Source organism: Coturnix japonica, chromosome Z (genome assembly GCF_054131305.1).
Source record: "Coturnix japonica strain WE chromosome Z, WE-NBRP24, whole genome shotgun sequence".
NCBI classification, from domain to species: Eukaryota; Metazoa; Chordata; class Aves; order Galliformes; family Phasianidae; genus Coturnix; species Coturnix japonica.
In genome coordinates this window covers 22,096,713-22,109,538 of record NC_140702.1, presented here as the reverse complement: position 1 = coordinate 22,109,538, position 12,826 = coordinate 22,096,713, and the positions used below count along the sequence as shown (strand labels likewise).

At 37.2% G+C, this 12,826-nt stretch overlaps 1 protein-coding gene across 7 annotated transcripts in view; it reads left to right on the top strand.

Annotated features, from left to right (window-relative positions):
• Positions 1-12,826, top strand: part of AUH (AU RNA binding methylglutaconyl-CoA hydratase) — a 95,252-nt gene that overhangs the window by 53,724 nt on the left and 28,702 nt on the right. Inside the window, exon 7 of one of the 7 annotated variants that reach the window (XM_085528576.1) lies at positions 2,729-2,813. The exons of the other annotated variants lie outside the window; for them this stretch is intronic. Within the exon in view, the coding sequence (XP_085384702.1) occupies positions 2,729-2,760 (32 nt within the window). The 3' untranslated portion in view covers positions 2,761-2,813. Of the gene's footprint in view, positions 1-2,728; positions 2,814-12,826 lie in introns of those variants that run through there. 7 annotated transcript variants of the gene reach the window in all.

Below are 12,826 nucleotides of genomic sequence, written 5' to 3'. Positions count from 1 at the left end.
GAGTTGGAGAGAATTAGGTAAATAGAGAAAATAATGGTTTTAATTGCTGCCTGCTGCCAGGTAAATAAGTATATATTTTTCCAAAGCTGGTTAAAATTTAAGATGATATGTATGCATTGCCTGTCAGCTAATCAGGTAGATGAGTTTTATATTCATTCATAAGAATTCAGCAGAGTTCGTGGAGGTTGTACAAGAAGATCTGGGAAGGCAAAAAGTACTTTTTTCAAACCATTCATTTTTCTCTGTAAGAAGACCCCTTTTCAGCCCTTAAACGTGTCCTGAAAACAGCACCTAATGTCTACATTGAGATTTCTGGTGTACTCAAAGTTATAAAATCATTATAGAATGTGCACATACATGCCCTTATGCCATTTTCTTTCAACTTCTCATTTTCAAACTCATCTTCAAACTGAAGAAAAACTGAATAAATAACATGTTTCTGGGTGAAGGTGGAGCATGGAGAAAATAAAGCATAGCAACATATATAAAAGCTTCTTGTAAAAAAATTACAAGTAAAAATATTTAAAATGTATAGAAAGTTCATTTTATTTTTTTACTTTTAATTAAAAAATTAAAATTAATTAATTTATAAAGTTAAAAAAATTTAAAGTTTTTTAAATTTAAAAATTGACTTTGCATTTTGGGAGTATTAGACAGCTAATATCAACTACCTTGCCTTCCCTCTTATGATGAACTAAGAACTAAAACAAAAATTTTGAGCTTCAAAGTTGTAGAGTCAGTTTTTTCAGCTATTCCTTCTTATTTTATAAGATTCTCCACTATCTGATTATTTTTTCCTCTGTTAAGGAATGCAACTTCATCAGATTCTCATATTTTTTTAAGCATTCTGTTCTTATTCTGTTGTTTCACTTTCATTCTGACAACTTTTTCTCTTTTCTCCCTATCTCTGTGGTAACACCTGGTAACACAAGATAACACAAGTTGTAAGATGAAATAACTTCCCATTGTTGATGTTAGGAAAGATAGAGTAGGCAGGTGGAAGTGCGGAAGGAGTGTGAGTTATGAATGAAAGTGCATGAGTGAGTCAGTGTGCATCTGGAAGTTATTTTTTTAAATTAAATTCAATTAATTATTAAGAGGATGAAGGGAAAAAAATACAGAATCTAGCAGAAATGTTGCACTGCTGCCTATCAATTTGTGTGTATTGAAGAATTACCAGGAAATTGGAAACAAAATAATGGAAAGAGTGAAGAGGATTATTAATACCATAGTAACATTTTTGGAGGACTTGATTGCTGTGTCACTCCCGTATATCTGCATTACTGTACCAAGAAACATGAACTCCTCATGTTTCTAATTGTTTTTTTCCCAGTAGAAAACTGGTGATGTAAATACTCCTTGTAGTGTTGAAGAAGCCATTAATCTGCATAATGGTAGATACAGTTTAATACAAAACGGTGAACATGAGCTGAATGACAGTAGAATGTGTAGCTAATCATGGTACATATCGCGTGGTAGTTTTCAGCGCTCCTTTTGAAGTGATGACCAAGTATCTTTTTTCAATTGCAGAAGCAGAGATAGAAGTACATTTAGAAGATTTTCATAATTCCCACACATGAGAAAAACAACATTCCTACATAGGAACCGAAAAACTCTTAAGCGACTCTTGAACAGAGTTTTAAGTGCATCAGCATCTGTGCAAACCTTCACTCCTTTGTTTCTTTTAAATCTACAGTTTGGCACAGTATAGTTATGATACTGCTGCAGTCTGTGCATGGGTTTGGGATGGAGTCTTCAAAAATGTCAAATTTGTATTGGGAGATTGTGCAAACAGTGCAATTTTCAAACAGAGATAGAAGGTGTATGAGAAAAAGAGAATAAGTGGACATACTAATCAGGAAGTTAGTGACAGAGGAACTGTTTGTTTGAGCAACAAACCTAAGAGCTTAAAAACTCTTTGTAAGTAAGGAAAAGAAATAATATGCCAAGATTTTCCTATTGGTTCTCTTGAAAAGGGTTTGCTCATAAGAAAAGAAGGATTATGGCTTTTAGAGGTATATTCAGTTAAGTAGTTATTTTTTCTGTTTTTAATTTCTTTCTTTTTTCTTTTTTCCAGATGCTTCCGTAGCATTTATGAAATGTATGTGTATGACCTTCCCAAACTTAGTTGCAATCATTTAAATAATCATTTGATCAGAATTTTCATAGACTCTTATCAGTAAAGACTATAAAAGCTGTGGTCAACCTTTAGGATTTGATGAATCCATTTGATGAATCCAGAGGTGGTGAATTGAGAGGAAAAAATAAATCCCCACATTTTATCAAGATTAAATGAGTAATATGTTGCTGTCTTTTCTAGTCTGTTTATCTGAATCTTTATGAGAGTGACCATTACTGCATATACACAGATAGGAACTGCAGTTTAATTATTGGCATGTGTCAATATGGAAGTGTATAAGCATAGTTTTCTGAGTGAGATTAATACATTGTGTTACTTATGTCATATAAAAGTTTTTTTGAAACTTTTTTAAAAAAAAAAAAGTTTTTTAAAGATTTTTTGTAGTGCAAAAATAGTTTTCTTGAAGATATTTTAGTTTACCTTCTGTACTTGGGTGAATGAAAAGCAATTTGAAGAAAGCAACAGACTCTGGAAAGAAAAAAAAAAAAAAAAAAAAAAAAGGAATTAAAAAGGGAAAAAAAGATGATGTATCTTCTTCTGTGTTGTATTTAAGATTCCTCTCCTCAATATGTCTCCATCTCAATATAGATGTTACTGGGGGCGAAGGAGTGGGGCTGTAGAGTACCAGCTGGAGTATATAAATGGGGCCTAGCATAGACGCAGCAGTGCTTGGTAAGTTCCTAAAAATTATATCTACAGCTGTTGAGCTCATTCACAGTCAATGTTTTTTGAAGAGATGCCAAGGAATTTTTAATCAAGGAAGATTACCAGGCAGATTACTGTGTACTGAGTACTTAAAAATAGACTTACTTTTATTAGTAAAACTTTTTTGTTTAAGCCAGAAGTGTTGTATTTTTCAGAGAAAAAGCAAAGCTACTTTGATTTAAAACAGAATTAAATTATTATGAATGAGATCTGGAAAGAGATAATGAGATGGAAAGAAGATAGTATTTATTCTCTCTAATGGGAATATTACACAGAAATGCCAGCATGAGTAATGTGTGTTTTAGCATTAAATTTTAATGGATCTCAGACTGTTGCATTTTGTGGAAAAAGAAGGCTTTTTGTGACCGATTCAATTGTAAAACACCTGATGTAAAGAAAGTTGTTGATGGAATGTTTTAGACTTTGTGAAGTTATTTTGGTAGTCTACTATCATAGAACAAATTGCTATTCTTTTCCTACCCCTATGAAACTTGGTTTTGGCACACATCCAAGCTGTGAAATTCATTTGATGTTCAAGACCACTATCTAGAAATAGTGATGCAGTATCAGCAAGGCCACATTTCATTTCATGAACATAATTTCCAGTACCCTAAAATTAATTTACTCACTGACCTGTTAATAACTACAGTCTGTCACTGGCTTAGAGAGCAGAGGAGCTGCCTGGAAATAGTCATGGTCACCCTACCAGGAGATTAGTTACAGGATTGCTTTTTAGTATAACATTTTTGCTTGTTTGTTTTGATCATATTGAATGGTCTGGCTGCTAATCAGAAATAAACCGGCTTAATCAGAAGGAAAATACTAGTAGTTAGTAATTATTGGACTATTTTGAAGTAGTTGTTTTATACCGGATTTTACTTTAGTATATCTGAGATTCATTCTGGTTAACTTTGGAAAAGGCATTTGTTCACCACTCAGCGTCCAGTGCCCAGCCAGTCTCCAACCAGCCGGCCTGGGAGTTGTTCTTGTTCTTGTTCAGGACAACATGATGACAACACTGAGTCAGCTGTTCTGGTTCTGTTCTCTCCTAGCTCTTTATTCACTCCAAGCCTCCTCACTGTCAGGGCAGCATGAGAAGCTTATATGTCTTTGCTTTAACACTAATGTGTCCTTGCTTTACTGTAAGCATTGCTCAGCAACAACTAAAACATTGGTATCATAGCCACATTGTTGTCACCCTAAATCTAAAACAGAGCACCGTTACAGCTACTCACAAGAAAATTAACTGTTCCAACTGGAACTGGGAGAATGCCCACCACTTATTTTATGCTATCTTTGTCTTGCGCAAGTCCCACACTTTCATAGAATCATAGAATTACCCAGGTTGGAAAAGACCCTGAAGATCATCAAGTCCAACTGCAGCCTAACCATAGTACCCTAACTCTAACAACCCTCTGCTAAATCATATCCCTGAGCACCACATCCAAATAGCTCTAAAACACATCCAGGGATGGCGATTCAACCCATCATTCATCCCTGGGGAGCCTATTCCAGTACTTAACTACCCTTTCTGTAAAGAAGTGCTTCCTAATATCCAACCTAAACTTGCCCTGGTGCAACTTAAGGCCATTTCCCCTCGTCCTGTCACTTGTCACCAGTGAGAAGAGACCAACCCCACTCTCACTGTAAGCACCTTTTAGGTCCTGGAAGAGGGTGATAAGGTCTCCCCTCAGCCTCCTTTTCCCCAGACTAAGCAGCCCCAGCTTCCTCAGCCTCTCCTCGTAGGGTTGATTCTCCAAGCCCTTCACGAGCCTCGTTGCCCTTCTCTGGACCTGCTTCAGTACCTCCATGTCTTTCCTGTGCTGAGGTGCCCAAAACTGAACACAGTACTCGAGGTGAGGCCTCACCAATGCTGAGTGCTGAGCAGGATGACTTCTCCTTCAGTGCTTTCTGTAGTCTGTTGTAGGAATGTATGTAGGACCCCATTCATCAGTCTTCCATCTGTGATGCTTTCCAACACTCCAACAGGACCCATTGGTGAAAAAGGCATATTGATTCTCATTTTCTGGTGCTTTATTATATAGTGGTGCTGTTAAGTCGTCAACTTATTGCATGTGTTGAGGAGAGGAGCCTCCCTCTGTTCCGATGGAGTCTGGATCAACCCATGACAAATAGTAGGGCTGTGTTTCCACCACTGGGACAGTTAATTCCAGGAGTACTGGTCACTCCTCCAAGAGAAAGCGAACTGTGGCCTGCACTCTGCTGCCAGAGATTGACAAAAAAAAGCACTGGCAGTGTCAGTTTTGGCATAACACTTGTCTGCCTTTGATTTCACTTCATTTTGAAGTATGAACATGTTAGGCATGGCATTACTCAGCAGTGTCTTGTCTTCATTCAGACCACACTAGTCCGCTCCCCATTGGACTTTTGCACTGACGCTATGGGTCTAATGAAGGATAAATGAGTCTTGCTAATTGTTCCTTGGTTATCTAGTTGGCAAATCAGGTGATAAGCGGGAATTGGGAAATCAGTTGGTGAGATACTGCCACCATTGTGCACTGTTGTGTTAGCAATTAGCATCTGCTTTACTTTTGCTCTTAGCAGCTCCACGACAGAAGTGTCTTCTGAGAGACCAGGAAGGCTAGAAAGCTGCTTAATATCCTCCACCTTCAAGTCAACTCCTTTCCTAGGAAGGGATCCAAGCTGTCTGGCTTCGTTGTTCCAGGCTACTGGCCCTGTTAACCTATCTTCAGAGCAGCCATGCAACAGTACACTTGCTGAGAATATGGTTGAAATCCTTTCACCTGTCTCACAGCTCACCCAGGGTTAGAGGTTGGATGTATTACTGCCTTCTTCATGAGTTCTAACCCTTCCGCATCCAGTTCTTGTGGTGGCCCTGCTTAAGAGTTGCTTCCTCGTCCTTGTCTTTCTTCTTCTCCTTCTTAGTAGAATGTTCTTCCTTCACTGAATAAGCTTACTTGCATACCCACTGTTTCTTCTTTCATACAGCGGCAACCAGTACCAACAGAGGCTCATTCAGCAGCAGAACCTATTGCAAGAGTTAAATTAGTGTTGAACATTGCACAGTAGGCATAACCCCAAGTACATTACAGTGATTCGTATCTTTTAGGAATTGCCAGTTTGATGGCATAACTTGAGCAGTTCTTTCAGGTGTGAAGTTCCAAATCACTATTATTTCCCACTGTTCTAGATGCATGCACATATCATCTCATCTTCCCTATCATTCATATGTTTCCAGCCTTGGGGCAGATCTTTGAGTGGTATTATTAAATTAATATTTGTTTAGTCTTAAGCAAAACCTGGAGTACATTCAGGAGGCATAGAAACATGCTGGTTTGAGCATCCTGAAGATACTCACAATTCCCAAGACCTATTGTAACTGTCCAGAATGAGAAGGGGAAAGGGATGATGTAAGGGAAGGTGTAGAAGCAAAGAATATGCCGTCCTGTCTCCCCATAGATTGGCTCCCCAAGAAGAAAATGTAAACAGTGTTGTTATTAATAGCTTTTAGGAGAGGGTTCCCAAAGTGCAGCAAAGCTGAGAACAAATAACAGACCAGTCTCATGGTAAGCTATTTTCTCATATTATAAGCCAGTGCTATACAGTACAGCAAAATGGTAACCTTTATCCAGCCAGTAGAGATGGTAAGCAGCACATCAGGGAGCATAGACTGCAAGTAAGGTTTTACATCATTCTGAAGACAAGCAAAGAATCTGTGAAAGCAAAAATATCAACATTTCAGCAACTGTTAAGCTCATGTTGCACTTAGAACAATTTTGTTGTTACATACTCTGGTCAGATCTGTCCTTATCTCAATCCTTTGTGCCAGATGTTGGATTCTAAAGGGGCTGTCTGGCCTGAAGCTCAGCATCACACAGCTTTTCACTCACACCCCTGCCAGTGGGATGGGGAAGAGAACTGGATAAATGTAAAATCTGTGGGTTGAGATAAAGGCAGGGAAAATAATAATAAATATACAAGAAAGTGATACAAAATGAGGTTGCTTGCCAGTCACCAACCAGTGCCCATCCTGTTCCTGAGCAGTGTCAGGCTCCCTGGCCAGTTTGGGTAGGCTGTTCCCTCCTAGAAATTGTACCTCCCTTGTTGCTCACTCTGGTAGGGCAGCACGAGAAGCTGAAATGTCCTTGCCTTTGTGTATGCACTTCTCAGCAATAACTAAAACATTGGTATCTTAGCAACATTATTGTCACTCTAAATCCAAAACACAGCACCATACCAGCAAGAAAATTACTTATATCCCAGTCAAAACCAGGATTGTCATTTTCTACTTCTTATGTACCAAAGCGCTGGAGATTTAAACTCTGCTGCAACGTTCTGCTGCAGTTGGGGGAAAAAGGTTCAGTGGTCAGGGGGCAATTCTCATTGTGCAGCATCACAGTTGGCTGTTACTAACAGTGTTACCACTGTTTTAACTCTTCTGTTTTGAAGGTATAGAGATGGCAAATGTAGCTTTGTAGAGATCTCTCCCTTGTTCAGTATCCCAGCTCTAAGCTTTCTACCTGACTTCAGATCTCAGTGTTTCTCTCTCCATTCCTGATGGTAGTAGCTGCACAGCATCCTGGTTGATACTCCGCCAGCTATAGGAGTTAAATTTTGCTTACAAAAGCTTGTGAATCTCTTTGCTTTGCGTGGTATCCTCTTCAGATTGTAGGAATGCTGGCAAATTTTCATGACTTGATGCATTACATCTTTTGATGTTTGCTTTGTTTTTAAGTTCTTTCTAACGATACAGTAAATGAATCTGTTCTCTGTTAACTACTTCTGCTGACTGTTCCTCAAAGTCTTTGTAACAGAAAAGAGAATAAAAACAAATTCCTGATGATTCACTTAATAAAATGTGTTACAAGAGTAAACCAATATAAGATATGAACACTGTAGAAAAACATTTTAACCTAGTGAATTACATAGAAGCAGAAGATACTTACTTGATTTTCATTCCGGGCAATCCAGAGGAAGCTCATCTGGATCTATCTTCAAGTGTTTCAGACATACAGGTGTTCTTCCATTAAAATAAGTTGTAGTCTATTTGGTTGCTTTTATTTATAAATTACTAATAAGAAAGTTCAATTAATATTTTACAGTCTTTCATGCTATTCTGTTATTATTACATAGCATGATCACGATTCAAGAAGAGCTTTTGGTCCCAGTTTTATATTTCTGTATGAAATAAAAGTATGTTGTAGTATTCAGAACTGGTATGTTTGGAAAAACTCATCTTGAGTCCCTGGTTCACCTATGTTGTAGAAAGCATAATGTATGGCAGTGCAATCTGTCAAACAGTCGTGTGACTATCATTCTTGAAAACGTCTTTATTCTAGTGGTTCATTTGTTTTTGTTTGGTTTTTGTTGGTTTTTTTTTAATAATTATTATTAGTGTAGAAGTTTTGCACTTTGCTCAGTCTGACATCTGCTTAATTGGTTGTTTCAGATTAATTAATACTATTTGTTTGCCAGAGGTTTGTACTTACAAGGAATATAAGTTTAGTGCAGTCTTTCTCTTCTGTCATTATGTAATTTTTTCCCTATCTTTAGAGGGGAGAGGACTTTGGAAAACATCATTATTGGCTCTCTTTTCTTCTAGGTGGTCAATGAGTAATAGCTTCCTCCAGCAGAACTGAAAACAAGTTAACCTGTAGGTGAAAGACCTCATAAATTACATTTAATTTGTGGAATGTATATGGTCTGTGTATATGGAAAGGTCTGTGTATGCCATATACATTTGCTATTATAACGTTCACCTTCAAAGTTTTCAAGACTACTTATTTTTATTGTTGTTAGGGTTTTTTTGGAGTTGAACTTCTTTCTTTTTCATTTAGAAAGGATAGGCAATTCGCAAGCATGCATGTATTTCGTATGTGAAACTGATGTAAGAATTGTTGACAAATAGAGAAGTGATTATGTGGTCGTTTTTTAGGCAGTACCAACATTTCATATACACCTTCCTAGCAAAAAGAAGAAAGCATCTTCTGATGCTGATTTCTGATGAAATTTGCAGAGGTAAAATATTGCTCTGTTTGTACAGCTTTAAGTATTATGAAGAAAGTCATACGGAATGAATGAGTGTGCTTCAGAAATACATTCTAATAAATGTAATTTCTATATGCTTAGTCAGTAATTTCCATTGAACTTTGATATATAAAAGCTCACGTAAATGATTACAGCTACCTTTTAAAACCCTCATGTGTCATGAGAATAAATACTACTTTTTGTTCTTAATCTGTAGTATAAACTGTATGTTCCTGTTTGGTCTTCATTTTACACAAAAACAATAAAAAAGAAGACTTGAAATAAGATTGATTGCTGTCACTGTGGAGAAGAAATATGATAGTTTGAACTGAACAGAGATTTAGATAATCTTAAGAAGCGTTCTGAGATTGGCAAAGTATTTCTATATATGTGCTTGAGAAAGCATTTATCTGAGTTGATCACTGGCATATTCTAGGGTGTCTGACATTAAAGACTGTGCCACATTTTGATTTTGTTCAAGATTTTTCTGTGTCTTATTGGTATGGGCTTTTTTTCCCCAAGTTTTGCTAGATCGTGTTTGGGTGTTCCGGAGTTTGCTCCTATATAAATGACAAACACTGAGTAAGAATCCTACTTTGGCAGTCTTATACATACAGTCTAATATCTCCACAGTTGGAATGATCTACATAATTCGAAAATAATGTTGAGAAATGTGGAGACTTTTTTGACTTAAATTTGTTCTTTTTTTTTTTTTTTTTTTTTTTTAAGAGGGAATAAGTTCGCAAATTCATCTGTCACAGAGTTTTTCATTGTCCTTTGAAAAAGGCCATTAACAAGAAGTAAGGTTCTGCTCTGACAAAGCAAATATAACTGAAATCTACCCCAAAATGTCTAAATTGGAAGATGTGAAGAAAAACTAAAGAAGTGTTGTATTTTCAGTACTAGAAGAGTAGTGTATTTTTTAGATTATTTGATGTAATTCTGTCTGGGACACTGTTGCTTTTAGGGATTTCTGTAAGTGCTGAGGTTTGTGGACATGTCTGCAGATTCATAGATCTATATTCTTTGATTGTGTGGATTTTTCTCACAGTGGGAAATTAGTTCTTATTGCTGTAGTAAATAATGGCATTCTTATAGCATTCTTGTCAGATTACAGGTTCATGAGTGGATAAATGTGCATAACATCTTACAGGGAATCTTTGGTCTGCGGCTCTATAGATTGTGAAGTATGACAATAATCGTACATTTTTAGTAAATAGATCATTTGATTATCAAGCACAAACCAAATGCAGAGTTTAGTTGAACAACTCTACATGCCTGGAAAAGACTTTTGACTTACTGAAGGTGAGGTATAGCAGTTTCTTCTTCAGTTTATACGGAATTTGCAGTTTCTTTCATCTGCAAAATAGAGTATTAGGATGTCAGTGGGGAAAATTTTAGAAATATGTATCTTTTAACATTCAGTACTTTATAATGTTTGGAGATCTAAATATAGAAGAATGCAGCATCTTTGGAGAAAGTAAGCCATGATATATCAACTTCAGCAAAGGAAAGAGATGCTTTTTCAATTAAATGTGGGTTGTATTGTTAAATAATTAGGAATTTTGTTGTGCATAAAAGATGCTGTTATTTTTAATTTGCCGTTATTTGTGTAGTACAATCAGGAGGTTTTAAATTATTCTGGAAATATAAAACAGCCCCTGACTAAGCTGCACTACTGCAAAAGTGGGATATTGTGACTTCAGCTATCTGCAGTGCAGCTCATTGATTTTAGAGTGTCTGATTAAAGTAGATTGCATCAATCACTGGGGTGGCACTGTAGGAATATGGAAGTAGTGTAATAGTAGCAATCATTTCCATGATGAAAAAGTCAGCTTTAAGAATGTGTGTAGGAGGAAAATGTTTGCCAAGAAATAACTACATTTGAGTATCGTTTCGTCTATATAGAACACACCTCCGTATGACTGGTATTTTCATTTTTAGTAATCACTGACAATCTTCGTCATCTTTGCAATCTCCAAGTAATTGGAAGAGAAGAAGCTTATCAGGAGTAGTCAGTATGGATTTACCAAGGGAAAATCATGCTTGACCAATCTGATAGCCTTCTGTGATGTCATCATGGCTGGGTAGATGGGATTAGAGCAGTGGCTGTTGTGCACCTTGACTTCAGCAAGGTATTTGACGCCATCTCCAACAATGTACTTGTTATGAAACACAGAAAATATGGGACAGAGGAGAGGACAGTGAAGTGGATTGTGAACTGTCTGACTCGCAGAGCATTGGCAACCCTGCACATAGCAGGGAGGTTGAAATTATACAATTGCTGTGGTCCTTTTCAATTCAGGCTATTCTATGATTCTGTGAAGATAAATTAAAAATACTTAAAGATCATAGAATCATAGAGTGGTTTAGATTGGAAGTGACCTTTAAGATCACCTAGTTCCAAACCCCTGCATTAGGAAAGAACACCTCCCTCTAGACCAGGTTGCTCAAAGTCCCATCCAGCCTGGCTTGAATGCTTCCAGGGAGGGAGAGTTCATAACCTCACTGGGCAGCCTGTGCCAGCATCTCACTAACCTCACAGTCAAGAAATTCTTCCTAATATCTAGTCAAAATCTACCCTCTTCCAGTTTAAAACTCTTTCCCCTCATCCTCGTCCTGTTGCTACATGTAACATTTTTAGAAAAAAGTCCTCCCCACCTTTCCTGTAGGCCTCCTTCAGGTACTGGAAGGCCTCTATAAGCTCTTGGAGCCTTCTCTTCCCCAGGCTGAAGAGCCACAGCTCTCTCAGCCCGTCCTTGTAGGGGAGGTGCTTCAGCCCTCTGATCATCTTTGTGGCTGTCCTGTGAACGCACTTCAGCATCTCAGTGTCTTTCTAGTTCTGGTGCCCAACACAGCTGGACACAGTACTTCAGGTGGGGTCTCACAAGAACAGAGTAGAGGGGCAGAGTCACCTCCCTTGAGCTGCTGGTCACATTTCTCTTGATGCAGACCAAGATACTGTTGGCCTTCTGGGCTGCAAGCACACATTGATGGTTTGTGTTGAATCTTTTATCAACCAATAGCCCAAATCCTACTCCTCAGAGCTTCTCTAAAGCCATTCAAGTAGGAATAGCCAAGTTGATTTTGCTTTGTGCCATGCAGTGGAGAATTTAAGCAGAGATATAGAACTAAAACCTTGTGGCTAGAAAACAACTATAATACCCATGTGATTTATATAATTCATCAGAATAACACAGATTTTAAAATTACCTCCACAGTTGTGTGTACAAATAAGATTATCATTTTAGAACTTCTGTTTTAAATCTCTTCATTAGAGCACTTCTTTTTGGTACCCTGTTGTCTCTCTGTATGTAAAATCTTCTGAATAGCTAAGGATTTGTGTGATACTTTAAACCATTTGTGAAGGAGTTCCTGTGGAGTAGTTTTCAGACATTCAGAAAATGCCTGCTATATGAATCACATTATCTCAATGGGATAAAAAAAGGTTGAACTGTGTTCCACATCAGCCTCTTGTTTTAAAGTCCTATGAATCATTGTTTGAGTTTAATATTATTTGTAACATGAAGTTAATGCAGTAGAATTAGGCAGTTATGTTGCATGATGGAAAAAGTGATGTATTTGTACCTGGACCATTGGTCTGCAATGATGTAATAATGAAAGGCAGTCTGTTAATCTGCCATTTACTTTGAAGTTCACAAACTCACTCCAGTTTCAAACATAATTTTCAAACAAGCAAATTAAAAAAAGAAAAAAAAGAAGTTTGTGTGGCTGTCCTACCTTGTTATTTCTAATGTGATATTTTAAAATGAGTTTAAGAATGTTTTTTTTTTTATCATTCATTTATACTGTTGTGGCATGTGAGTACTCTGCTTTAGATGAGATCCCTCTTTTGTAAGGCATAGTACAAAAGGAGAGGAAGATGACTGTCCCTGTAATGATAAGTGTAAAGGCAAGAAACGGATTTTGTGGTTTCAAAATATAAGGAAACTATGAGACTGTATTCTTTGA